The sequence below is a fragment of the Anopheles coustani genome, chromosome 3 (genome assembly GCF_943734705.1).
Source record: "Anopheles coustani chromosome 3, idAnoCousDA_361_x.2, whole genome shotgun sequence".
Taxonomy (NCBI): domain Eukaryota; kingdom Metazoa; phylum Arthropoda; class Insecta; order Diptera; family Culicidae; genus Anopheles; species Anopheles coustani.
The window spans coordinates 58,171,276-58,197,451 of NC_071288.1; the positions used below are offsets into that span (position 1 = coordinate 58,171,276).

A 26,176-nucleotide genomic window follows, 5' to 3' on the forward strand; every position below is an offset into this window, starting at 1 on the left:
TTTCTTTTACCAAACAAGTAAAGGAACTTTACCTGATGAATGAAGTCCTGGTCACAGCTTTACCGGCCTGCTACACGAGCCGCAAACTCCAACCGCAAACTCAAAAATCGTGTAAGTTTACGTCAAAATCTTTGCGGTTCGTGTAGCCGCGTTTTGCGGTACCAATTCTGTCGCCAATAGCCTCACGGCCACGAGAGTTGAAAAATAATTTTCACCCGAAAAAAACCGGTTTTTTTTCGCTTCAACACCGTTTTCACGACGTTTACCATGGCCGGGCTCTTTATGGGAGGGCACTCAAAACACTGTCTTCTATCTGAAGATTTTAGATGAAATTGATAATTCTTTAATTAATATATCAAATAAACGTTCAATATTCGGTAGACCCAAGGAGAACCTATATAAGAAGATATCTTCCTTTCCTTTCCTTAACATAGGCAATGCCTGGTTGTCAAATTATTCGCGCGTACAAGTTCGCAACGTCTACGGCTTACTTTAATGTAGTCACGCGGTGTTGTTCGCGAACAAGGTGTATAAATTTGAAGGTGAAGTCGTCCAGAGTAAAATGACATTTCATGACTTGACATAACACTATTGGGATATTCATGGGGGATTTGAGAAGGGTAATGGAGAACCCGCTAGGCGATTTCGAGCAAGTCGTCCTTAAAAACGTCCTACGTGACACAAACATCGAGCAGTTTTGTATGGTGAGTAGGATGAAGTAGGACGACTGCTCGAAAAACGTTCTACATTTGTTTCATCCCCATACAAAAAAGTAGGACGTTTGTTTGGGCGTAGGACGTTTTTAGGACGATATTTCGAGCTGCCTAGCGAGAAGGATTGGGCTTTCGACATAACACTACTCAATTATGGCACCCCTACCAAAGCGACATATAGACCCCCCTACCAAAGCGACATATAGCGACCTTCTATATTTATACACCTTGGATTGTGAAGGCTCGTTGGGTCATTCTTCCAGTACTTCACAGTTCCTTTTACTCACTGGGTGGTTGGCCCTTGTGGGTGCACGATGGTAATTTCATCACTATGTAGTTGTCAAATCGAATTTGTCTTCAAGAATTCAACAGTTTGTGTTTGTTTTTCGAACGGTGCTTATTGTTAAATGCATTCATTAGTTTGTTTAATGTGATTGGTTTAATCTAACATTACCGTGGTTATTATACATATATCGAATTGAGTTTAGACGTAAACATAGCACATCAGTTTCAGTGACTCGTGGCAGACAAGACCGTGCGCAAGTGTCTTACTTTATAAGGTGCATACGCGTCCATCGCGCATACCACTACACGTTCCCCCTTCCTTGTTTCCTCTGTTTACCATTATATTCGTACTCGGCTGTGAAAGACGCGACTCCATCCAGGTTACAATACCGGAAATCTCGGATAAATTGTCAGCCGCGTACGGCCAGCGAAATCTTTGTTGGAAGAAAGCATTTAGGATGTCTCGTAAATAAATCTGAGGATTTTTTATAAGTGACTTATTCACTTTGTTTCTACCCTTGCTGCGATCCAGGGCCAATTTGACAGGTTTGCTGTGAATGTAAAGCAGCACTGAAACATGTTTACAAATAAATCGTTTTTCTTTCCAGATTTAGTAATATTTACTTCTGCCGTGTCCAGTTCATAAAAAAAGACCACCGCGAAGGATAATGTTTGAATTATACGATCGAATGAGCCACTAACACAGAACGTGTGCCAACGTTATTCAGCATAAAACCAGAAAAATAGCCATACATCCGACCGATTTGTTTTAAGTAGTGACATTAAGTAACAAGTTGCTACAGTTAAAATTAGTCTTTATAATCTTCACTCTTTCGAATGGAAAATGTACCGTACTGTTGTTTGAGGAACAAGTTGCGGAACTATTACCAATGTTAAATCTACAGGTGGCGGCAATATGATTGGGCCATGAATATACCGCAAACATTGTAATCTATAGTGGAGCAAAGTATGTTATCATCAGTATTAAGTGAAAAATTAACTTATGTCGAATCATACTGAAAACAAATGGGGAAAAGTATTCATTCTATCTAGTACAGTTGGCAAAATTGCGGTGCATTGCGTGATGGAATGTTTTATGTAACATGAAAATAATCATTTTGTTAGACGCAAAAAGAATATTTCAACGTACATTACGTACAGCACAACGTACGTTATGCCAGGCAGAGTGTTATTATTTTTTTTTTTTTCGTCGTGATTAGTGACAGGAAGCGGTAAAAAAACGGATTACGCGAGTTGACTTACAACAAGCGAAAAAGAAAACAAAACTCTTGCAACTCGCAACTGAGAATGGATTTAGTCTTGGCAGTTGTACTTTTTGCATTCGCGTAACCCGAATAAGTTAACAAACCATTATTTTCTAAATAGGAAAAAACACTAGTAAGTTTGTCTCATAGTATGTCATGCGCTAAAATGCCGCACGTGTCCTGAAAATTAATTGATAAACGTAATTGAACTTTTTTACGCAAATTGAAGTGAGTGCAAATCGTAGAGATATACTTTAACTTTACAACGATAAAGAAAAGAACGTGATGGCATCTTCTTCAGCGGGAAAGCAAACGCTTGCCAGTGAACTAGAAGCAAACGAATTGCTGGAAGCTGTATTAAAACAAATGGATGGCATAATCTCAGGTATGTTTTTCAAGTTTATTAATTTTCCTAGCCTAAATTAAAATGTTCGTGTATCGATTGTTTGGGATAAATTCGCTTGGCAATTTCATCGAGACAAATAATCGGCCACTTCTCTCCAGGGACCTCGGTTGTGCATGGTGCAGAGCGTACGAAAATTAAGCTAATCCGTTTTGTTAGACAACACCTGACATCAATAACCTTGAATATTAGAGTTTTAGCGCTGGGGTTCGCATGAGTTCAAGCGTTTCCACATTTGAGCGCTAGATAACTGATATCTCACTGTCTTTATCGATTCCAATCTCTCTTACCTCCACTGTAATGTATCCAGATAAAAAAATAGGTTTGAAAGGAAAGTTTGTTTCATGTTTAAATTCATACCAATGCCATCGGGGTCCTAGCTAACTTCATTTTATGTTCTTGGTTCAATCTTAGTTAAAGAAATTCCTTACCTTGCTAAATAAGGTTGTATGTAGTGTTGGGTCAAGTAACACTTTGCGATGAGCCGTACTGTGGTACTTTTTACTGTGTACTGTGTTTTACACAATTTACTGTGCTGTGCATTTGTGGTAGCACAGTAAAGTCATACAGTCACACAACGTCTCTATTTATTCAACAACACCTTTTCGATTCAAAATGGTCAGTGTGGTCAAAATATTAGATTCAAAAAGTGTGTGCAGAGTGTTGTAACTCTGCGCGTAAAAAAGTCACAAAAGGATGCAAAAGTATCCCAGAATTGAACAATACAAAATTAGTACACAGTTTCTAAGGAACAACACGGATAAGGTCAATCATAATCAATCAATCATATCATTAGTTGTTAAAAGCTAAAAATCATAAAAAAAAGTTAAAATCATTAGTTGTTAAAAGCTGATCTATTCGAAAATCCTGCTTTTGGAATTTTAGATTCTTGTCGTTTTTATTTCAAGTATATTTGTGCCTATCGCACTTCAATTGTAGCCTTTTTTTCGTATGGTGGCAGTTTGTTATACAAATAATAATGTTCGGATTATGTAATAACGATGTTTAAAATTCCATAGACTGGAAAATTTATTCCTATCCTATGGTAGTAATGGAATTGGTACACAAAGGAACCAAAGAACGGTTCATACAAATTATTGGTATAACGTCATGACTGTATTATTTGGTAAATCTTTACTGTGGTACCACATTTTTTTCTGTGTCGTGTGTGGTGCCACACTTTACTGTGCTGTGTGTGTTGGGTAGCACAGTAGCACACGACCCAACACTAGTTGTATGTTATGCAAGTTTTTGATGGTCTGGTTCAGCCGCTGGATCGGTACGGGTTCGAATTCCAACTGCGTCCGGATCCTCCCGGAAACGAGAGTGTGCTTGCGGAAACGATAATAGTGTTGGTGGTTCACGACAGCCGAGCGGTAGCGCCGGTTAGAAAAAACGGCCCATGAGCGACCGGGGGCTTACCACCACCTCGACGGCGTGGGCTCGAATCCCAACCGAGACCGGACCCTCTCTCCAACATGGTGGAGAGTGGCATGACCAACAAGGTGGTTACGCCAAGAAGAAGAATAGTGTTGTGCTTTTTGAATCTTTTGGCGAGATTCATTCAGACGAATTCTTGTGGGATTTGAATCTTCAAACGTTTATGAATCTTTCGAAACCTTGATGAATCTTCATGAATCATTTATGGAGCTTTCACGATTCTCCATGATTCTTTCAACGGCGTGGATCATGCGACCAAAACAAAAAAAGGGGTTCCTCTACCCATTTTTTTGCTCATTACTTTTCATCGGTTGTTGAATCTTTGGGATTCATTAATTTCTCATTAAAAGATTCATGAATCTTTAATACCCAAAGAATCATTCAGATTCATCAATCTGAATCTGAATTACACAACTCTAATAAATAAGTTTATATTATGCGTATGTGAGGTAATGTGAAGTACGACATTACCCCATTCAACGAATAACATTGATTTATAGCCGTCCTTTCAAGAAAAATCTACTACATATTTTAGCTTTTTTTTATATATGGAGTTTTGTGTACACTAAAAACTCGATCAATACTGAATCGTCGGTTCTGAAACTTTCCACACATATAGTTTAAGCACTGCACATGTTGTTGAAGATTCGTTTGATCACTTTTTTGTGATGAAATCATCTAAATTTTGCAATTAAAACTCAGTTTCACTAACACAAACAAAACAAACACGTACGAATTCTACACTGCTTCACATAAAAACAAAACATTGCAAAAATGCACAAAATATGTATTTTTGTTGCACAAAACAAACATTACCTACAGTTTTCATGGGTTTTTTCAAAGAACCATAATTAATCGCAGGAATTTACGGGTTTACAATAATATTATTCTAATTTATGGTTCATACACGGTACTAATGAAAATAAACATTAGCCCAAGTATGTATGCATGGCTGACCACTACTGTAATGAAAGTGACAGTACCAGACGTCAAGGTAAATTCATCAAAAGAGGTTTTTACAACACGGGGAAGTTGATGAAATATCAACAATTTTAAATATTACGTTATAGCAACTATCAAATTAAAATAAAACTTTCGAGTACAGGGTAAAAACTATAATTCTTTTCTCAATTCCTTCTTCACCGAGCAACGCCGGGGCGACAAGCTAGTAACCCAAATTTTCACAGATCGATTCTCTCCCCTCTTTTCTACTACCAATACAGTAACAAACGACGTTAAGGTTCTCAGAGCAAACTTTTCCACGCATAGTTTAAATTTGACGGGCAAAATATAGTGGTGCATAACGCACCCCGTTAATATAATTTTAATTGGAGTTATCAACCGGGACACGATATTTTTGAGTATCTACAATTGTAACACACAAAATTTCGCGTAATTCGAAAATTTAAATAGCCTAATGAGCCAAAATCGTGCTAGTTCATCTTACCCCAACGGGGCATCTTACTGTGCTTGTTATTCGAGGATTCTACTTGTATATTTTCTTCAATTATCACAGATACGAGTTAAAAAGTTAACAAATGAGTTACATCTTGCGTTTGTATAAATGTCCCACACTGTTTATTACTTCAAAAAGATTTTGAATCGAAAGTGTACAAGCTCTTTTTAGCTAGGATTATTGAAATAACTACTATTTTAATTGGTTGAGTGAAAAACATTCTCCAAAAGCTCAAAGTGAAAGCTTGATACATTTTTTTTCGTTTAAGCGATTTGCATAAACCTTCTCAATCGGCAAACAATTCTCTATTTAATATTTAAAAAAACTGTCTATTTTCGTGTTTTCTAGTAATAATTTTTCGGTAAAGAGAATGCTGAAGCTATGCAAAGCGCGACACACGCATTCTTTTCGAATATTTGAACGCTAACGGTTCAATTAAAAGAACATACATAACGGTTTAAACTAATCATGCAGTGAAGGTTGAATGCTGGTTACTATACTTTTTCATATAAATTTACCATGTGAATTATACTACATATGATGGACAGCATGATCCAATTAGATTAGCCACAAGAGATGTAGCCTCGACCGAAAAAACGAAGTTTGGGACCTCTTTTAGTCTATTTTCTACTCTTTTACCAAATTTACAAATAATTTAATATTAGAATCATTTTTATCCGTTGTAAATTTGACCTTATCTACAAACTAGTTCGATACGGATGGAGAAACACTGTGAGAGCAGCTCTAATCTGTTGCTGCATCAACTGAGAACTTAAACTCTTCTCCCATGCTTTTGAAAACGTATCCCTCGTGTTCTCTCTTTTCTCTCTATGCACTTGTTGTTTTATCCTATTCATTCTACGCATGGTCCGCAGGACTTCTTGGAAATTAACAGGACAGTGTTCTTCAGACTAAATGCGGCATCCATCAATCTATTTCGTTTATGCAATTCAGTTTACTATATAAGGGATTTTTAGCAACTGAACCCTGTTCGAACTGCCTTAAATGCATCTTCAACAATCGAAATCAATGTAGAGCTTGCCAGCTCTTTTATTGTGCCAACATGTGTACTTTCAATTTTGATGCGTTTTGCTTATAATTAAAATAAATAAGTCAAAACGGTAAAACCATGTTCATTTATCCCGAAAACTTCTGTATGATCATTATGCCTGAGAGTTTGAGAGAGATTGAAAAAAAAATGATGACAGTGAGAGTGTTGTTAAGGATTTTGGCGAGAGCTGTAGCATTTGTTGCTCAAATTGCAAAAGCTCCAATGCCGGGATGCCAAAACGCGTCCTTGTTCTCCCGGTTTATTTCTTGAATGCATGTTAAGGCATCAAGTTGTGCAGTCAAAAAGTTGATACAGATTTACCGAAATCGACGCCTTCTCGTTGAAAATATTTGTAACATTATCGTTGTATCTGATTGGTTTCAGATTAGTAGAATCGGTGTTGTGAGTATCGAACGCAGTGATTTATTGAAATAAGTTTTATCCGTTCGGTGGCCTGAGGAGAAAAAAGTAAAATACGTATAAACAATTCGTGCAGGAAGAAAAATGTTGAACTGCAACATGTTGATACTGTGATAATTTGTGGGTGAATTTGAATTGAAATTATGTATGTTAATTATTGGCCAATAATTAAAAGAATGGTTTTAAAAGTGTTTAAATAGAAAGAATTACTAAAATTCTTCTCTACCGGGATGCAAGCATTAAGGTTTCGACTTTATGGCTGTGCGCTTTACAGGGAAAACTAAACGTAATATAGTTTGGATGGGTATATACAGGTATCAGTGTGCTGTTGTGTGAAACCGAATATTATGTATGAACATAACTAGATGAGGTATATGAAAGTAAACATTTCTCGTGTTCACCCAAAACATCCTTCGTATCTTCGTAAATGATGCAGGTTGGGACACAGGTTGACGGAAATCGAGCCTATTATAGTGTTTGTTTTTATTTTGTTGAGAACATTAGTACACAACGGAAGATATTCCAATACTAATATAAATCATACTAGTCTTTTGAGATAGCATATGGAGCTGCCAATTTCAACTCGCCTCTAAAAATCATTAACTGTTCTACCCTAGAGACATCCTATCTGATTCACTGAACCTTTGTCATAATATTTTTTTGTTTTTGAACGTTGCTTAAATTAAAAGGGAAAAATGTGAATTCGATCATACGATTTTTGATAATACTTGCTGAACTTATTTCATGCGTCAGTGTAGCAATTTCGTTTATGTGTTTTATGTCTTAATTTATCTATTTATGTTATTTTCCTACGTATGCTCATATCATGCATATGTAAATAAGCTTTGACGGTTGAAAATAAATTTGTTTTCAAGAAATGAATATAAGTACAAGTTAAAAATAAATCTATAAAGCCGCACTTATATTTCTTGTTGGATTTATATTTTCCTGTTCATTTTGTTTTTTGCTCTGTTGTTTTGCTACGAACATATCTTGAACGTACTTGTGTTTGTTTCTTTTTCAAGTTAAGTTCAGTCCAGCATTGTCGCAACTGAATGTGACGTATATTCGTCATGCAAATTTATGTAAATTTTGCGAGTGGGTAACGTTCTAGACTTTGTTTTGTGCAATTTGCAACTAAACAATGAATGTGCTAGTTATGTGCACTATAGTTTTATATGTGTAATATTTAAGTTTGTGTACTAACACTCATTGATAGATTTTGTATGCGAATCGCAATAATGAATGTTTTCGATGTAATTGAACATTTTATACGTTCCGGGGTCGGCAACAGCCGAGCGGTAGTCGCGGTTAAAAATAAATTAAACTCTTAAATTGAGAGTTTCGGCATGTCTACTCATGAGGAATTTTCTCATGTTTTGCTAGGTTGGTATTACTACCTCATACTGCTACCGAGGATGTTAAGCTATTGTACAAAAAAACATTGAAAGATACCTCGTTTTTAACCAGTTTTAACGTTTTTAACGTTTATCAGTATATGGCAAATTTGAGAAAGTCATTGTAATTATCAGGCACAGTACTTACACAAGACTCCAATTCTCTTGATCAGAACTTGACAAACCTAGTAATATTAATACTATAGTGTGGTTGTTGAGCTCCTTAGTAACGAGTTCAAATTAAGGTCGAAGCCTGATTATAATTATTTAAAGGTATCAATGGGTTATTTTGGTCTTCACTTGTTTTTTTATATTTAATTCCAATTTGTAAGAACATAATTTTATTATCATTTGACCAGATTAAGAACCAGACATGGTTAAATATGAAAGATTTTTGTGCGTATGAATTGTTGGCTGTTACCATGTTCTACATGATATAAATTACCTTAGTGCAGATATATCTTCTTTCTTTTTGTTTTAACATATTACGAATGTATTCGATACTTTTAGAAACCTTCTCCATTACCAAGTAAGGTGTAAGTGAAAGCTAGATTTTTATTTCAACATGTTTGAGCATTTATATTTCAATGTCCGGGTAGTGTAGCCTTCGCCAAACTAACCAAGGAAGTTGCAAGGAATTGCTTAAAGGAAATGGTAAAAGGCATGGGAATTTAAATCAAGCGCATCGACCCGTGCTTACAGCCAATTTTACAGCATCGCACAAATGCCCACCTTTTTTTCTCCTTTAAAAATGCTGGTTGATGTGAGCTACAGGATGTAAACACCCCGGGTTGATTTGGAATTATTCGTGATGATGTCGGTTTTGGTTGAAAATGATTTGAGATTTATGTTCTCAATAGTTGTTCAATATTTAGTTATCTTAATCAATTTTTTTGCACAAATTTTTAAAAATTGTATTCTATTTTTTTGTATGTATTTTTTATAGCTTTCAATACTTTGTTCCCAAAAGAATACTTTTTTCCTATAAAAAAATTATTCCTGTTAATCACCATCATCGACATTAATAATATTTGAGTAATGTTTTTATGATTGATAGTTATAAAACTATTTTTCGCTTTCACATGTACTTCTGATTTGAAATATGATGTACGAAATTTTCGTTTCAGAATTTGTGAAATTAACGTTAGTTGCATGATTTTTGCGTATGTTCATGCTTGTTATTTTAATGATAGGCGAGTGATTGTCAATGTGACTGTCAATTATTACAAAATAGTTTGTATAACATGTTTCTAAATGCACCATGTGGATTCCATTGTTATTGTACTTCCGTTAATTATCTTCCGGTAATTGGTGTTCGATTGACTGACCGCTGGTTTAGTTGGAGCTCCCTCTGTTGTCATTGCTAACTAACGGTAGATTGAACCCCTACTGTGTATCATTGTTCAAACATCTGTCCTGTTTGAGGCTAATGACGCATGGTGACGTACACAAAGTTTAGTGGGTATCATTTTATACATATGTTTTAAATTTAAATACATTTTTGTTAACAGTGAGAGAATTTTTGTGGCCTTGTCTTCTCAATGATTATTATTTGATAATAATAACAAAAAAGAGATAATCAATTTTCGTACAATGAATTCGCTGATTTATAGAAGTTATGGTATTAGAATTTGTTTTTGGCGTGAAGTATTTGGAATCAGTAAGTTTATGTTATTTTTGCTATAGATTTCCCAATCCCCCTCCAAAACTAGGAATGAACTCTTCTGCAATTATAAGGGGTTGTTTCATCATCCGTTGTGGATTGGTTTCAATTTAGTAAGATATCTGTCTTAAAAACAAAAGCGAGCGTAACGCAACGCTTCACAAACTCAGTTGAAGTCACAACAACGGATGTATCAAAGTCACAACAATACACAATATTTAACCTGTTTTATAACAAGAGTTGGTGGACAAGTCTTGTACTGTCGAAGCGCTATGAACAGTGACAACCCATCAATTAGAACGCTTACGTCTACCTTTCATTTAATCTTGTAAAAATGCAAATTTAAGGGATAGCAAAAACTAACATATGCTTCAAAAAGTATCGTTAACAGTCAGTGATCAAGAGTGTTTCCTATATATCCGTGGTGATGCTGGGCCAAACGTATTAAACTAAACAACCGTATTAATCATTGCTATGTAATTGAGAACTATATCGTTTGCAAATGATACAAACATATTACGTTTTAACTTCTAACAGTGTTATTCAAACTTAAACTGACGTGCCAACAAATTTGATACATTCTAAATTGTCTGCGAAAGTGTTGTCAGCTTTAATTGAAATACATACTGCAAACGATGCTGGAAGCTTCTCTTAGCAACAGTTATTGTAAATACTTGCCTTAGTGCCCTGTTGGTGGATGCGTATACAGTTTTAGGTGTATTTCCGTAGTTCAAGTGCAGCACGAGGTGGATAGGAAAACATTGACGCTTATGACACGTTGGTGGTGGTTCCGAGCATGTAACAATCCAAATTCACACTCCAGTGAAAATGGCATCATTTCGACAACAGGTAGCGGTGCAGGAAGAGGCGGATTTAAGAGCACCTTTACCGCCAGGAGTTGCATTAGCTGTAAGATTTTTATTATTACTACATGTTTAAAGCTAACAACTAATATCGTTGATTCATTTATTTAATTTATGCAGGAGTAACTCATTTTCGTTTGTTTATTTTGCTAAAATTGTATCATCTCGAAACAGTAATTATTCCGTAATAATGAAACATAACAGGTAGAGAAGAGTACATGCTAAAAATAACAACAATAATTGTACAGTTTAAATTATTTTACAGTTTTTTAACTGTACAATTATTGTTGTTATTTTATGCATGCATATATTGCAGTTTTTTTTGTATTAATAAATTTATTAATTATTTAAGTTTTTTTTAATTATGCTAAAGTGTTTAGTTCAATTAATAAGCCGAGCTGCGGTAAAGAGTACCTTTAAAGATAGTTTCTCTTACTTGTTACTTGAAGTATATGTTATACCTAGATTTTGTATCGACGGCAAATCTCGTTTTCCATCTCATATTTTGCAAAGGAGGCTAGTCTCTGGATTTTGCAAACCTTTCAGTTCATTCACCCGCGGAACGTTTCCTTCCTTCGTTCTGTGCTTCCTTCCTGCTATACGGAAATTCATTATAAATTCCGTCGCGTCAATCGCAGGAGTTAGGAAGCCGTTGTCACAAGTAAACAATAATGAGTGCAGTCTAGCAGGGGCTGATGGAAGTGAAATAGTAGCTTTTTTGTTTTTATTTCTTTACTAGGTAGAACACATGATTTAACTCCTCAACGAGTTACACTGTTGGTTCCGGTAAACGTCAAACTAATGTTTTCGTCCTCTTGACAGTCTGTTAAATTTAAGTTAAATTTAAGCTTCAGAGTTGATAGAAACTAGGGATTGGAAACCGCAAATGACTCTTGGTTGGGATTTCGTATGGCACAGTTTCCCTCACAAAACAGGTGACAACCCCTTGAATGTCTACTAGATGGTGATAATGGCGCATTCGTACACTTAAATTTTGAATGAGCCAGCATATAATCTTAGCATTACACATTCTAGTACGTTGATAATGGTTCTTTCGCGCAAGTAACCATCGGTCTATCCTTTCGACGCGCGCCATGAGCAGTGTTCTATATCATTTTCACAGTTTGGCAGACTTCGTGTTATGCATTCTCAGGGAAAGGTTTTGGTTGACTGTCTATCCGATCCGATGACTTTCCGGTGCTAGGCCGCGTGCGTTTGATTTAAGCTATCTTTTATTTCTCTTACCTAACATCTATTCTCACCACGTATGCCTACAATTGTGCGAGAAAGAGGGGATGAAAAGGTATTTGCAACATGCATTTTCCATTCCATAACATGAAATGAAACTTGCATCCTTTCATAGTTTGAAAACTATATGAGCTTGCAATAATAGGATTATTCAGTACTTTTACTTGATAAGTAATTCTTTTTTTCGATACAAGTTTTTATTTTATTAAGATGCAAAAAACAACATTCTATATGAAATTTTCACAACTTTGCAATAATGTGCAAAGTTTTGTATGCCTTCAAAATATAAACTGTAATCGTTATTATGCTATACTTCATAATATTTCTAAACATTACTCATTTGTTTTCAATATTCGTAAGCTAAACTCCTGAATTGCTGTATCATATAATAATGTTTACCTTTCCCACTTGTACTACTTAGGTGATAGCGACTATATCTCATCTCCGGATGGTGGAACTATTAACGCATCTTCCAATGGAGGTTTGCATCATGGAATGCAATCGACGTCGATTCTGGCGGCTGCTCAGTCACTTGCAATGGCTCTTCAGCAACAATCGTCCAGTTACCATCCTTCACCCGACCCCATAACGGCTGATATTATCAATACCTGGCTGGACACGCATATACCGGTAAGTGGTTTCCCTCAGATATAAGATTTGTTATGTAAGTGATTAATACAGTTTTTAATATGCCATTATAGAAAAAGATCGGTAACTTTGAATTCGGGGAAATCACTCTTCTCCGATTTTAAATCTTATTACTCATTAAATTTGAGTTCGTGGAGACGTTGTTTTTAATCGTTTTACTTAAAATTATCGTGGATATTTACACATGGTTCATTTATAAGATGCTTGGAGATAATGCGCTGATAAGATCTGACCACATTGCTAAATAATCCTAAATTCCTACAATTCGATATTCAGTATATTTTTCTTTTCTATATATGACTATAAGACTGACTGATTCTTAAGGTCGATTTGGTTGCAATCGCGGTTCCAGACCGACTGATTACGCAAGTTAGAAAAACGACCCACTAGCACTTCGAGGCACCAGTTCGACGACCTGGGTTTGAGTCCCAACCGAAACCGGACCATCCCCTTACGAGTGAACTATCTATCAACGTTCACAAAGTGTAGTAAGCTTTTTATGGAGAACCCATGATGGCAGACGATTGTTACACTAAAGAAGAAGAATGCATATTAAATGGAGTATAATTAATTGTTCAATACAACGAACCGTATGGGGATCCTCGGCAGCCGAGCGGTAGCGCCGGTTAGAAAAATCGGCCCATGAGCGCTGGGGCTCACCACCTCGACGGCGTGGGTTCCAATCCCAACCGAGACCGGATCCTCCCCTCCCCTGTACGAGAGGACTGACTATCCACGTACACATAGCGTAAAAAAGTCTCGTAAGCCCTTAACGGGCAGGCATGACCAAGAGGTCGTTACGCCAAGAAGAAGAAGAATACAACGAACATATGTACATGATACACATTTAAAATGAGAATTGTGTATATACATATCAATTCTACAACCGCGGTTACATTGACGTTTGTGTGAGGTGTGCAAAAAATTACAACTGTAGTTTTTAATGGTTTTATTTATGTGTGGGTTACTGTAATACTTACAATCTATGATATCTGTCTTTTACAAGCCTTTAAAAAAAAAAAACAAAAACATCATGCATTTACTATATAATATAATTATTATGTGATTACTGTTCAGTCCATACTGTTGAAATTATCATACAATAAAAATGTATTTATCGTGCGCTTGTATCCCTGCGTCTGTCATTGTGTACTTCTAAACAAAAATAAAATTAAATTCATGTATTTCTAAAAAGGCGAGGAGGAGTTGGTGTTACCCATGTTACCCACGGTTATCGTCCGACGAGCACCACTCTCAACGGCGTAGGTTCAAACCTCAACTCGAGAACGAACCTTTTCCTGGTAGATGGGAGTAAGCCCTTAATGGATAGGGATGACCGAAGCCGGTCGTTATGCTCAAGAAGTATTTATTCTTCTTTTGTTGCGATATATAAAATGTTGGTATTTATATTAAATGATTCGTTCACCACCTCGACGGCGTGAGTTCGAATCCCAACCGAGACCGGACCTTCCCCTGTACGAGAGGACTGACTATCCACGTACAACAGGGAAACAAGTCTCGTAAGCCCTTACGGGCAGGCATAACCAACAAGGTCGTTACGCCAAGAAGAAGATTCGTCTTCTAAAAATCACTACTTTACTTGTAGCGGTTTGTAACAAGCATATATAAGTAAAACTATGAAATGAAATTAGAATTAATTAAAATACAAAAAATATCAGTTTGTGCATTTTGGAAAAACCCCAAAAATTATCGTTATTAATAGACTATGGATTAAGCGGAATCTGCAAACTGGTTCTCAACTTCCTACCGAGCAAGTTTCGCCGGCAGGCTAGGCTGGTCATAGTGGAAGTTATCCCACAAGATTCACCGGCTTATGGTGCAAGCAGTATAATTACGGCTGAAGATTGATTAACTTGGAAAAGATTATGGTTTAATTTACTGCAAATGAAGTGTACAGTACCAACTGCGCTACGTAGCACTGTTGGATGATTTGTACAGTGCTGTGTAGATATTACAGTGAATCGATTTTTTTTTCATTTTGACTGTTTTCTGGTTGAGAGCAGTGTTTTATTTATATTAGTTTGTTTTTTGCATGTTACAAGTTCCTATGCAATTTTTTTTGTAATTATTTTGATTCACGTGTCTCATCTTGGTCAATCATTTTTGAGAAAACTTGTAGAATAAACCACATACAATAGCTGTTGCGAGAAACTACCAACATATGATAACAATTTATAATTGTCCGTTATTAACAATTATTTATTTTACGCATCTGGACTTAAAATAACTTTTCAATTAAATCATGGCCACGGTTAATCAAATTTTCCATGTACTGTCCCATTGCCATTGCCATTGATTATGTTGTTTCTTCGGTGATTTTTGTCGAAATTTTGCTAGTAGCAATAAAACAACCACTAAAACACATTAATAGAACTCAAACTACAACCGTAGGACGCAAAAGGCTATACCAATATGTACCAAATCATTCTGCCCCAGCGGTTTAAAATGGCCAGTGCCATTTAGTGCCAAAACAAAATTGTCTAGCATATAATGTGATATGTGTATGTGATTTTTGGTGGTAACATACGTAAAAACCATAGTTTGATGTTTTCGAATGACTGAAGTTCACAAACAGAAGAGTATTGTTTTGTGGAAGAGAATTGTGTCAATTGATGGTGACACTAAATTGTTCTTTTATGTGTCGGTGTGTTGTATGAATGAATAAGTCGAAGATTGTGAAACAAAGAATGATTCTTTCTCCTTTGTTTTATTTTCAAAGGAGTGGTGAAAGCTATTTTTCTGTTGTTGAAGAATTGGGGTGTTATTGGAACCGGGTGCTCTGGAATCACTGTGAATAGCACCAGCACGTTTCAACATGTGGATAAAAAAAGTGGTTGATACTGAGGTATTATCATTAAGCAACACTCAGCATTGTCATCTAAAGTGTTGTGATTAGTGTTGGATCTTATGTTACAGTGGTACCCAACACATAAAGCACAGTAAAGTGGGGCACCACATAGATACTTTGAAAAAAATTGAAGTAGCACAATAAAGTGTCAAACCGTCATACCAATAAAGTTTATAACTCCTATTGTCTAGTGGAAGTTCGAGAAAAATCATTTTCCAATCTTATACCAAATACGAATGATACGCACACTTTGTATACCGGCGTCAACAGTGCCATACAAACGAGTATTTTCAAAAGCTGGCGATGTTGAAACTAAAATACGAAATTTGTTAACTAGAAACAATTAGTGAAATAGAAAATTTTAATCTATTATAAATACAAATAATATAAATCTATTATACAGTTTTTTTTGGTTTGGAGTTTTCTTCTTCTTCTTGGCGTAACGACCTCTTGGTCATGCCTGCCCGTTAAGGGCTTACGAGACTTGTTTCCCTGTTGTACGTCGATAGTCACTACTCTCGTGTACAGGGGAGGTTCCGGTCTCGGTTGGGATTCGAACCCACGCCGTCGAGGTGGTGAGCCACGGCGCTTTTGGGTCCAAACATGTTATGTTTGGAGTTTTATGTTCACTAAAAACTCAACCAATACTATACGGCGGACGGGAAGTCGATGAAATATAAATCATTTTAAATATACCTCAATTGTAACTATTAAATTAATCCTCTTGAATCAACTAAATATAATGAAATAGAAAGTTATGTCTAGAACTGAATATCGCCCGGTGCATCCTGGAAGTGTTTCAAATGAAGTTTTGTAGGAAGGTATGAAAGAATAATATTTGACTAAGCGTAAAAACATAACTCTCAAGTAAAGAGTAAAAATATAGCTGACTTTCCCGCCTCTTCTTAACCAAGCATCGCCGGGGCGTCAAGCTTGTGAAATATAATTTCATCTGAATTTTAATATACTGATAAGTAATGAGTATGTTTTGTGACGACCATAAAGGAGAGATTCGCATAATCCTAGGAATTGCGCATGGAAAATAAAATAATTTCAAATTTGCTGTTGAATTTGTAGAATTCAAATTAGCTGTTAGGTATATTTGTTGCTTTGTTTTGTAGATGTCTGACAATAATTTTGGCTCGCTCTTCAACATGAACCTGGTGTTAAAATGAGCCGGAACATTGTTGGTGTTAACCCGTTGATATGGGGAGCTCCCTGACTGCGACGAAAGCTTACCGTGCCATGGATCTGAGTGAGAGTGAAGTTGTATGTACTGAAACAAGCTCATTGAACAAAATTAATCTTTGATGGGCTTAAACTTGGTTTTTCAACAAAAAAATACCGGATTTTACAAGTTTATGATGACTACAGGTTGGATTCCGGATATAAGAATGGAGCTATCAAGGTGGCCAGCAGGGTCTCTGTATCCTATCTCATAAAAAAAACCTTTGGTCTATTCATGATCATCGTGGTTGTTTTCAAACGTCAAACAATAAAGCAACAATTACGTGCAAAGTCGTATTTGTGAATGCTGGTAGCCCCATGAGCAGAATTCCTTGAAAAAATCATGGCGTATTGAAGGGATATGATACAAATACTCTTATACTTGCTAATCACATGATTACATTATGTTTCAATTGAAATTTAGTTAGAATACTTGCAATTGGTGAACAAAAAACTTAAGTTGTGCTATTTTTATTTCCTCGTGGTTTTTTGAATTATTTGGCATTAATAACGTTATTAATACGATCGTAATCCATTTGATAGTTGTAAAACTGATTGTAATAACCTTCCAAATTGGAAAAAGCTCAAATTTTATGGAAATTTAAAAAATATCAGCAAATAACAGAGTGGTGCTATGCGTGTTTCCTTCAGTGTAGTTGTGATTTACGTTTGAAATGCAAAAACAAGCTATTACATAATCAAGCTACATTTTATTTAGTGTGAAAGTGAGAAGAAAATGCATTCTTGTTTTAGATGGCCGAAGATCAACGACGGCGTCCAGTAAGCGACGAAAACCGAAATCAAGGTTTGGGAGCTGTCAAATCGAGGGCGAGATGAAACATGTTAGATATTGAATGTGGCTTTGTAGAACGGTAATTTTGCCATGCCATCGATGATGCGTTGCTGCCATTATAGAGCGCAACTTGTCAGATGAATCCTGGAACTTGTTATTGTTTTGATGGGACTTTGGAATAAAAAGTCGGGAAATGCTGTATTTTCGCGACTGTTACAACTTGGCAATTGTTTGAGTGACTTTCAGATGAACTTCTAACATCATTCTTTGTATGTTTTTTGTAGAAATGTTCTAACTGTTTTGTTTGAGTTCGAGGAATCGAGAGAGATAATGTTTAAATAGTCCTTATACTGGGCTAATTTGTTATCTGATTTAATTTCCGTTAAATGATATTTTTTATAATGTTAGCTGCATTGGGTAAAAAATCATCGTTTTTTTCCCATCCTCTTAAAACTGTTCCCATCCTCTTAAAACTGATCTAACAAAGGTCAGCAATGTACGCATGAAAAGAGGGAAAAGGAATGAAAATTGCATCCGCCTATGCCTGTGTGCACCAGTTGAAGAGTCTTAGTAGAAGTATGTTCTTGACATTCATGGACGTTTCCATTCATGCAACATACTTTTCATAAGAACGTTTCATGCTTGCCAAGATGAAAAAGTCCTCGATAATGATATCATCGATGTTCGTAATTGTCTTGGGCGTGATCTATGAATATCGTCTATGTTTAAGAGACGTTAATAATGTTCCAGCGTAAGGTCATTCTTGGAACTTCCATGTACTTTCAGTTACTGTTTGCGTGTGACAAAATAATAATTTGAGGAATATTACTAACCCTAGTAATCTTATTACAAAATTCCATTATCTGAAATGTTTACTGTATTAGTTTGTTTTTTTTTGCTTGATTTTTTGGGGGGAAATTTTATGCTTTCACCTTTTTTAAAATGGCCTACATCTTTCATGTAGTGTCTATGTCTTATATTAGTACGTTCTATGAGTACGTAAATTTTAAGTTATATGATTATAAAACAAAACTGACCGCGACTGACTTTCTTTACTTATCTATAACAGTTTTAAATAAATACAAAAATGTAGGAAATTTTGCGCATCGGCTATAATGCTTTAATTCCAATTCCAGTGTTGGGAGAAACTATATGAAACCCCTTTTCGTTGGTAGACCAATTGAGTGTTGTCAAAAATTGGATAAAGTGTCCTTCTTCATCCATGCCAGCAATTCTAAACACTACGTTCGTGGTAAAAATGCATTCCATTAACCAACTTTGTTGAGCAAGGGACATTCCTCTATGTCTGTTGGGTTGCCACTTCTGCGCTATTAAAACGATAGTTCATAAATGACACAAAACATCGATTCATCTTTTCATGGCTACGCAAGCATAAGAGGTTGAGGAATGCTTGTCCTGTGGTGATAAGAAGAGGAGCTCTGCATTTCATTGTTAGTTATCATATTTAGGATCAAAGTATGTCAACTATTAAACTTTATGCTGGTTAAAGATACACATATAGAGTGGTATTATAAGCCTATCCATGTACTGATCCTATTTACGTACATATATTTTTAATTCATATACATAAGGGGCCGTATTGTAAAAAATAATATCCTTATTATATTAATAATAAAAACTTGTATCCTTTTTGTGAATACTCTCAGGATCATTACAAAAAAGCAGATGACTTTTGAAATAATTTGTATGCCATCTATTGAGAGGAGAATAGATTATTAACTTCTTATTGAAATTGGGTACAATACGTTTGATTTGGTGTGTGCCTATTTTAGTCTATATTTCAAATACTCTTTTTTTCAACTTTTACTAATGAATGCCTAAAATAAACGGGACATATAATCCTTTATTTGTTTTAAGCCGGGAATGCCAATTAAAGATGAGAAGTATCGCAATGAATTCGAGGAAGGCCTTAGGTGCTTAGTTGACATACTATACGTTTGAACAGTTCGAAAGCGAAGCCAATGAAATAAACTCAAGTATGGCTAGTTATTTTCGTTTTCGCTCTGGCTGTCGTTTTTATCATTAGCTGGGCGGCCACTTGTGTGTCTTTATTATTCCCCCTGCTGTTTTGTGGGCGCCACTTCGAAATGTAACGAATCAGTTCGTATGTCCATTAAATTGGCTTTGGGACATCTGAATGATGATAAAGTCAGGTATCGATTTTTCTTCAGTATGAGACACTTCTCATACGTTAAAGAATACAATATGAACATCTCTTCGAGGTTGTTATGTAAGAGCGACGTTATTTACGTCTGGTTGATTTTATTTCTAACAGTTTTTGTAAGAAAAAGAAGTCCTTGGTAAAAATATCGGAAGGCTAATATTCTATTGTTTTGTTGGGTTCATGCCACGGATGAAATTAATGTGTACTTTTGTGAAATTTATTAGTGTTTACTCTCTTACTATAGCTTAGTACCTTTAGTTGCTTATAGTGTAGTTAATAGAAGAATCATGATATAGTAAGAAAGTAACCAATAATAAAAAAAAAATACGAAAATGGTTTCCTCTCATACCCTCTTTGAGAACAATTTTTGGTTAAAAAAGCTAAGGATAAGCAGTTCATAATAGTTTTTGTAGTTTTTCTATCGTTCCTTGCCTTAATGATACTTGAGTGAATACGTTTCCAACATTTTAAAAAAAGTGTTGAGCCAAATGTGATTCATTCGATATTTTCTTTCCATGCGTTTTAAAGATTGTGGAGAGCACCAAAAATTTCAATTATACTTCTGTTTACATCTTTAGTATCACTACCATGATTTTTCACGCTATGGCAAGAAGTATGTTCACAGAAAATTCATATGCACCTGCTTCAACGGATTTATACTGCGATGCTCTTTACCCCTGAGATGAAAACCCTAAGCGATTGTTTACCGTTGAAATCGTGGCCTAGTTTCGACCATCCGGTTGCATCTTTCTAAAAGCGATCAGAGCGATAGTAATATCATCGTACTTGAAATTTATAGTAAAGTTTGACAATTACCAGCTATTTACTATATTCCAATGCTGCTTATTGAGGGCTTACTAGACTTTTCCCTTAGTCGGTTGTTTGCACAGGGGAGGGTCCGGTCTCATTTATTTTGTAACAAAATTTCAAAAAAATTTCATATATCTTACGCTACCATAACCATTAAATTTAACCGGGACGGAATAGTGCTGATACTTCTAAGCAGGTAATATTTTCTTTTCGATTTATAAAGGTCAGAATTTTGTATGAAAAGTATATGCCCTATTTGGTTACTTTTTAATGAAGGGTTTTTTGTTTGAAGAATTTTGTGATTTTCTAATATCGTATGTAACTGTGTTGTACTCAAAACTATGTCAAAATGGCTAAATTCAACTTCTAAATCTTCACTGTTCCAGTTGTAGCGAAAATCAATCAATGAGCAATGATTGCTAAGTATTGACAGAAATATGGGGCATGGCCATTGTCTTTCTCTAATGACTGCTCTATGATTTAGTCACCGATCGATTATGTTCCTGTTTACTCTCTTGATTATACGATTTAATAACATCACATTTTCGGAACTTTTCGAAATAAAAAAAAAAACAACCTTTACGCGATACCCTCCCAAAGAACTTATATAGTGTTCGTGTTCGTGTAACAAACTGTTACAATGAGTATAAACGCTGTCCTACCAAAAGTAGTAAAATGCACTTATTGTTGGAAATGTTGAACGTCTGTTCAACTCTGTCTGTGTGAAGAACGAAAAACAACACAATTTGATGAACTTACGATAATTTTAGTTATGAGCATAGTATAAATGAGCTTGTAGAAAATAATCGAAATGCTCAGTGCTTTAATAATTTGTTCAGCTTGTTTTATGAAACTGTGAGAAATACACTACTTAACATCTTACACAGATGAACGGCGCAGAGCTCTAGAAACACGCTTACAGTGTAATTTTGAACAGATCTGTTTATACCTCCGCCTTCATTTACGGGTCAGTTTCCCGCATGCCGATTGCTTCAACATCTTTCTCTGGTATGCGTAGTTCGTCTCGTTCTACCCCGAATCGTGGAATCTTATATCACACATGGCTCCGAATGCTGTGCATGTTTTATGAGCTCCGCGAGCTCCACGCAGTTCAGTATTTTGGCTTAACACCAAATTCAACTTCAGTCTTACGACTGCTGTCATCGAACGCAGATCCGAGCACGCGCTCGTGACTTCTTGGTCGCGCATAAAATTGTGCCTCGGTGTTGGTGAGGTTGCAATGGAGTGGAGTTAGTCTCATTTGCATTTGTGTAAGCTATGACGTTAAACGTTTATTTGCATACGTTTCTTCAAATATATTTGTACCCAATGCCGATATGGAATGTCAGAACATGTGAAGATTTATATTGTGGAAATATTAGTGCAGTTGAAATTATTTAAAACATTTTGATTATTGTTAATGATTTTGTGTTGTACACAGTTATAATTAGTGATCTGCGGTGTGTTAAAGCGTATGAAAACTTTTCCATACATGGGGTTTGATGAAACAATTTGTGAAATTTAATTGTAAAACTACCAGTTTACCAGGAATTCAACTAGAAATAAAATTCGAAAATGACTTATTGAAACTATATTCGAATCACGTATTCCATTGGCTTTTGCATAGGCTACATTACCGATAGATTGTAGCACTTAGTTAAAACTATTGTTTTTAAATAAAAAAGTGTGGTATAATTTCGAGTAATATTTACGGATAACTTTTAATTTGTTGAGCTTCGAGATGGATCAAATTAGTTTTTGATGTATGCATTTGAGATAATTTTATAAAGTAAAATGGGATCATGCGTTAAAGCTGAAACTTCGTGGACCACTAGTTTAAACAATGTTATTCATGACTACAACCTTAAGGGTGGCTTATCTTATCTCACTGCCGCATTGATACGTGTTTTATATAAATTACTCTGTGTGTGTAACGTTACTTTTATCGCAAAGATCTTAGAGATAATATTGGAATGAATGAAAATAGTATGATTACTATTTTGAAGAGCCATCAGATGAATTGTTAGACATAATAATTCTGAAGAACACGTTTCATTTTCTTTAAATTTGTTTTTATTTTGAATCTAACTCTTCTCTATTGTAGCATTCAAAGCATTCAAATTTCTTCGGATTGTGAATCCTTCTGTCATATTTACGAATCTGCAATTCTGTGAAACAGCATGAATATTCTATTTTATGTGTTCCTGTGGTACTTTACCGTAGTACACAGAATATTATTCAGTTTTGTTTAACCAAAAAGGAAACGAGTATAGATGATGGTACTTTTTTAAATATCCGCACCAACAAGCATTCACAGCATAATTAAACCAGATTTTAGAAGGTCAAAAGCCATACGCAAGAAAATTCTATTTTAGTCTTTCACTCGGACATTTTAATGTACAATGGAATGGTTCCATCTGGTTACTGGGTATTGCGTACAAAATCGCAGCTTGCTCATGATTTTAATGTCGGGTTTACGATGATATGTTTTTTGATTTGCTATATGTTGCTGGATTTAGAGAATTTAGAGCATAAAGTTAACTAAATTAATGCTAGCAACGTGACTTTTTAATAGTATGTCGCCTAATGTATAGAATAACATAATAACCAAGAAGACACACAATATTAGTATGCTGTGTAATCGTTCAGATAAAAAACATGGTGATGTAATGGAAGTGAGCTATCATTTTTGAATGTTTCTTTATAACCCTCTTTAAGGGTGTCCGCGACAGCCGAGTGGTAGCGACGATTAGAAAACCGACCGTTGAGCGCCGTGGCTCACCATCTCGACGGCGTGGATTCGAATCCCAACCGAGACGAGATCCTCCCCTGTATGAGAGGATTGACTATTCTCGTACACAAAGGGAAAAGGTTTTTTAACCCCTTAACGGGCCGGCATAACCAAAAGACGGTCGTTACGGCAAGAAGAAGAAGAAATTATAAACATCTGTTCGGACAAGATCGAAGCTTAATAGAAAATGTTTATTGTGCATCCGTTGAAAATATTATTGTAAATTATTACTTTTTAAAGATTTCATTTCTGAATATTCCCCATGTTTCTAACTATTAATGTTTCATGTGCGTAGTGAATTTATCGTGATTGATTTGCGTGTGAGAGCAGTGTTATGTGATAGTACAACAATGCGTGATCTACCAAAAAATACAAATCACGTTGTGAAAAAAGCCTCGGAGATATTTTTGTCTTCTGACCGTTTGAACAGTAACAGGCCATCAACGAACGAAGTGTTTGACGGTGCGACATCTGGTGCAGATTCGGCAACATCCTCATCGGCACATGGTCGAACACCTCTGTTCGTGTCATCCAGCAGCATTCCTAAGGTTCAGGATAGTCCAATAAGTTCCAACAACAACAGTGCTGAAATTCACAACTCCGCCACATTTCGCATGGACCGAATTTCCTTGGAGGAGTTCAATGAAGCTTCGCAACATTCAATCAGTCTTGCCACCGGTAGAGCATTGCAACATGACACTGCTACTGACGATGAAGAAATCCTAGAGTTTATTTCCAATGAGATTAACGTCAGCGACGAGCAGACGCCAAGTTCATCTCCATCCTCTTCCACGGATTCGGAATCGGAATCGTGTGAATCACAAGGGTCGTCCGATGGGGAGGATGAAATAATTACGAGCGCACAACAGCGTAGCGATCGTGTCTTAGAAGAACCATGCTACACCAGAATAAAAACTACCATCAATCAGGGTGGTGTTGCCATCAGAACACCTGTACCATTTGGCACAATCGTTCCTAGACCTACAAACACATCTACATTGTATTCGGGGAACGTTGCTGGAGGATCTACGTTACATTCGCCAGGGGATGAAAAAAGTCGAATACCGCGGTTGAGAAAAGCGGTTTCCGGCACTGCTAGTCAAGGTAAGGAACATTTGGGTAGTTCTGCGAATGTACCTGGCAGAAGGGAGCACCCCCTTAAGTGTCTTGTAAATTTTAAAGCGCTTTAATTGTGCAATACGGTGCCCACTAACGTTCAGACGGAGTGGTGAAATTATTATCGACACACGCTAGTAGTGCCGACGTATAAATACGCATAAAGATTGATTCCCGATTTGATCGTTCCTCGTTTTTCTTGAATACGGGAAACGTCACTAAGTGTTGCAACAAGTTCCCTTCAAAAAGATATTAGTTATAGTTTTTAGGTTATTTTCATCCAGCGTGTTCTTATGTACAAATAGGCTTTACCTGATTTAATGTTAACCAAACAAAGGTGGGGTCTTTATATCATTTCTATATAGATTTATGTGTCAAAAAGCAGAATATGGTGTATACTGAATTTTAAGTGACGTTTATTAAACAAGATAGAAATGTTAGCTATATATAATATTTAACGAACAAATAAACACAAATTTATTCCCAGCATTGAGCATGAACGAGGAGCAAAGGTGCATGTTGAGCGATATGGATTGAACACGCAACCTAGTATCTTACATTTGTATTAAAATACTTACTTGCATAGATACTATTTTTGAAAAAATGGTATTCGTTTAGGGTAAATAGACTTTCTCTTTCTTGAACAAGGTTTGTTTTTTTTAAAACAAAATGTGAAATCTTTTCCGAATTCCTTTTCCGGTTGGAATTCGAACCTACAATATCGGGTTTTTTTGTATTGCTTTCTTCTAGTAAAAGAATAATTTGTGTAAAATAACGTTCGGCTACCATTTGTTGGTGGCATAAACGAAATAAAATAAAATTAATGTATGCTTTAAAATAACATCACATTCGGTCCGGAAACTTGGGTTTCACAATCATCTTTTGCTAATTATTTATAGATTTCATGTTCAGTTCTTTTGTGTGATAAATTTCAAGTGTTCTCCGCAGAAAAAATGGAAAATTTCTCCGCTTGTTGTTTCCACACCTACTATATCAACTGAGCATTTATGGTTTGGTGGAGGTGAGAGATTATTTCTTTTTTTTCATTTCTTTACTGGGTCAACATGCCGCTTTGTTTGTTTATCCGGGGTACCAATTCCGCCTGATCCCGTTAGTCATTAGATTTCTAAAAGCACCTAACTAAAGGTGTAGACATGCTGTAAGTGTAGGGTGCCATAAATAGAATATATGCTAGATACATTAAAACTCATGCAGTTGAACATCAATTTGGTGTTTGAAAAGTGAATTACGGTAGCATTATCACGAATGTGTTTCTACGTTTTTTATATAACAAGCTTTATTATGTGGACAACATTACTCATACAACATTTAATTACATTAATGTTATGAGATTTACATTCGTATCAATGATTTTTTTAATTTGAAAGCGACACGCATGTTACATACTTTACTTGATATTAACGAATGTTTTCGTTATTTTATAGATAAACATTGTGTTGTTGTATTAACATCGAGAACTAAAATGAACAGCATTATAATAAAAATTATAAACCATTCACGTACTGTAAATAG

The 26,176-nt window shown here is 35.8% G+C and overlaps 1 protein-coding gene across 3 annotated transcripts in view; it reads left to right on the forward strand.

The window, feature by feature from the left end:
- Window positions 1–1,136: 1,136 nt before the first annotated feature.
- LOC131272116 (liprin-beta-1) overlaps window positions 1,137–26,176 on the forward strand; it is a 38,037-nt gene continuing 12,997 nt past the window's right edge. For 2 of the 3 annotated variants that reach the window (XM_058273750.1, XM_058273752.1), the window contains exons 1-3: window positions 1,291–1,378; window positions 2,385–2,648; window positions 12,626–12,834. In XM_058273750.1, the coding sequence (XP_058129733.1) occupies window positions 2,549–2,648; window positions 12,626–12,834 (309 nt within the window). In that variant the 5' untranslated portion in view covers window positions 1,291–1,378; window positions 2,385–2,548. The other variant, XM_058273751.1, reaches the window with a different exon arrangement.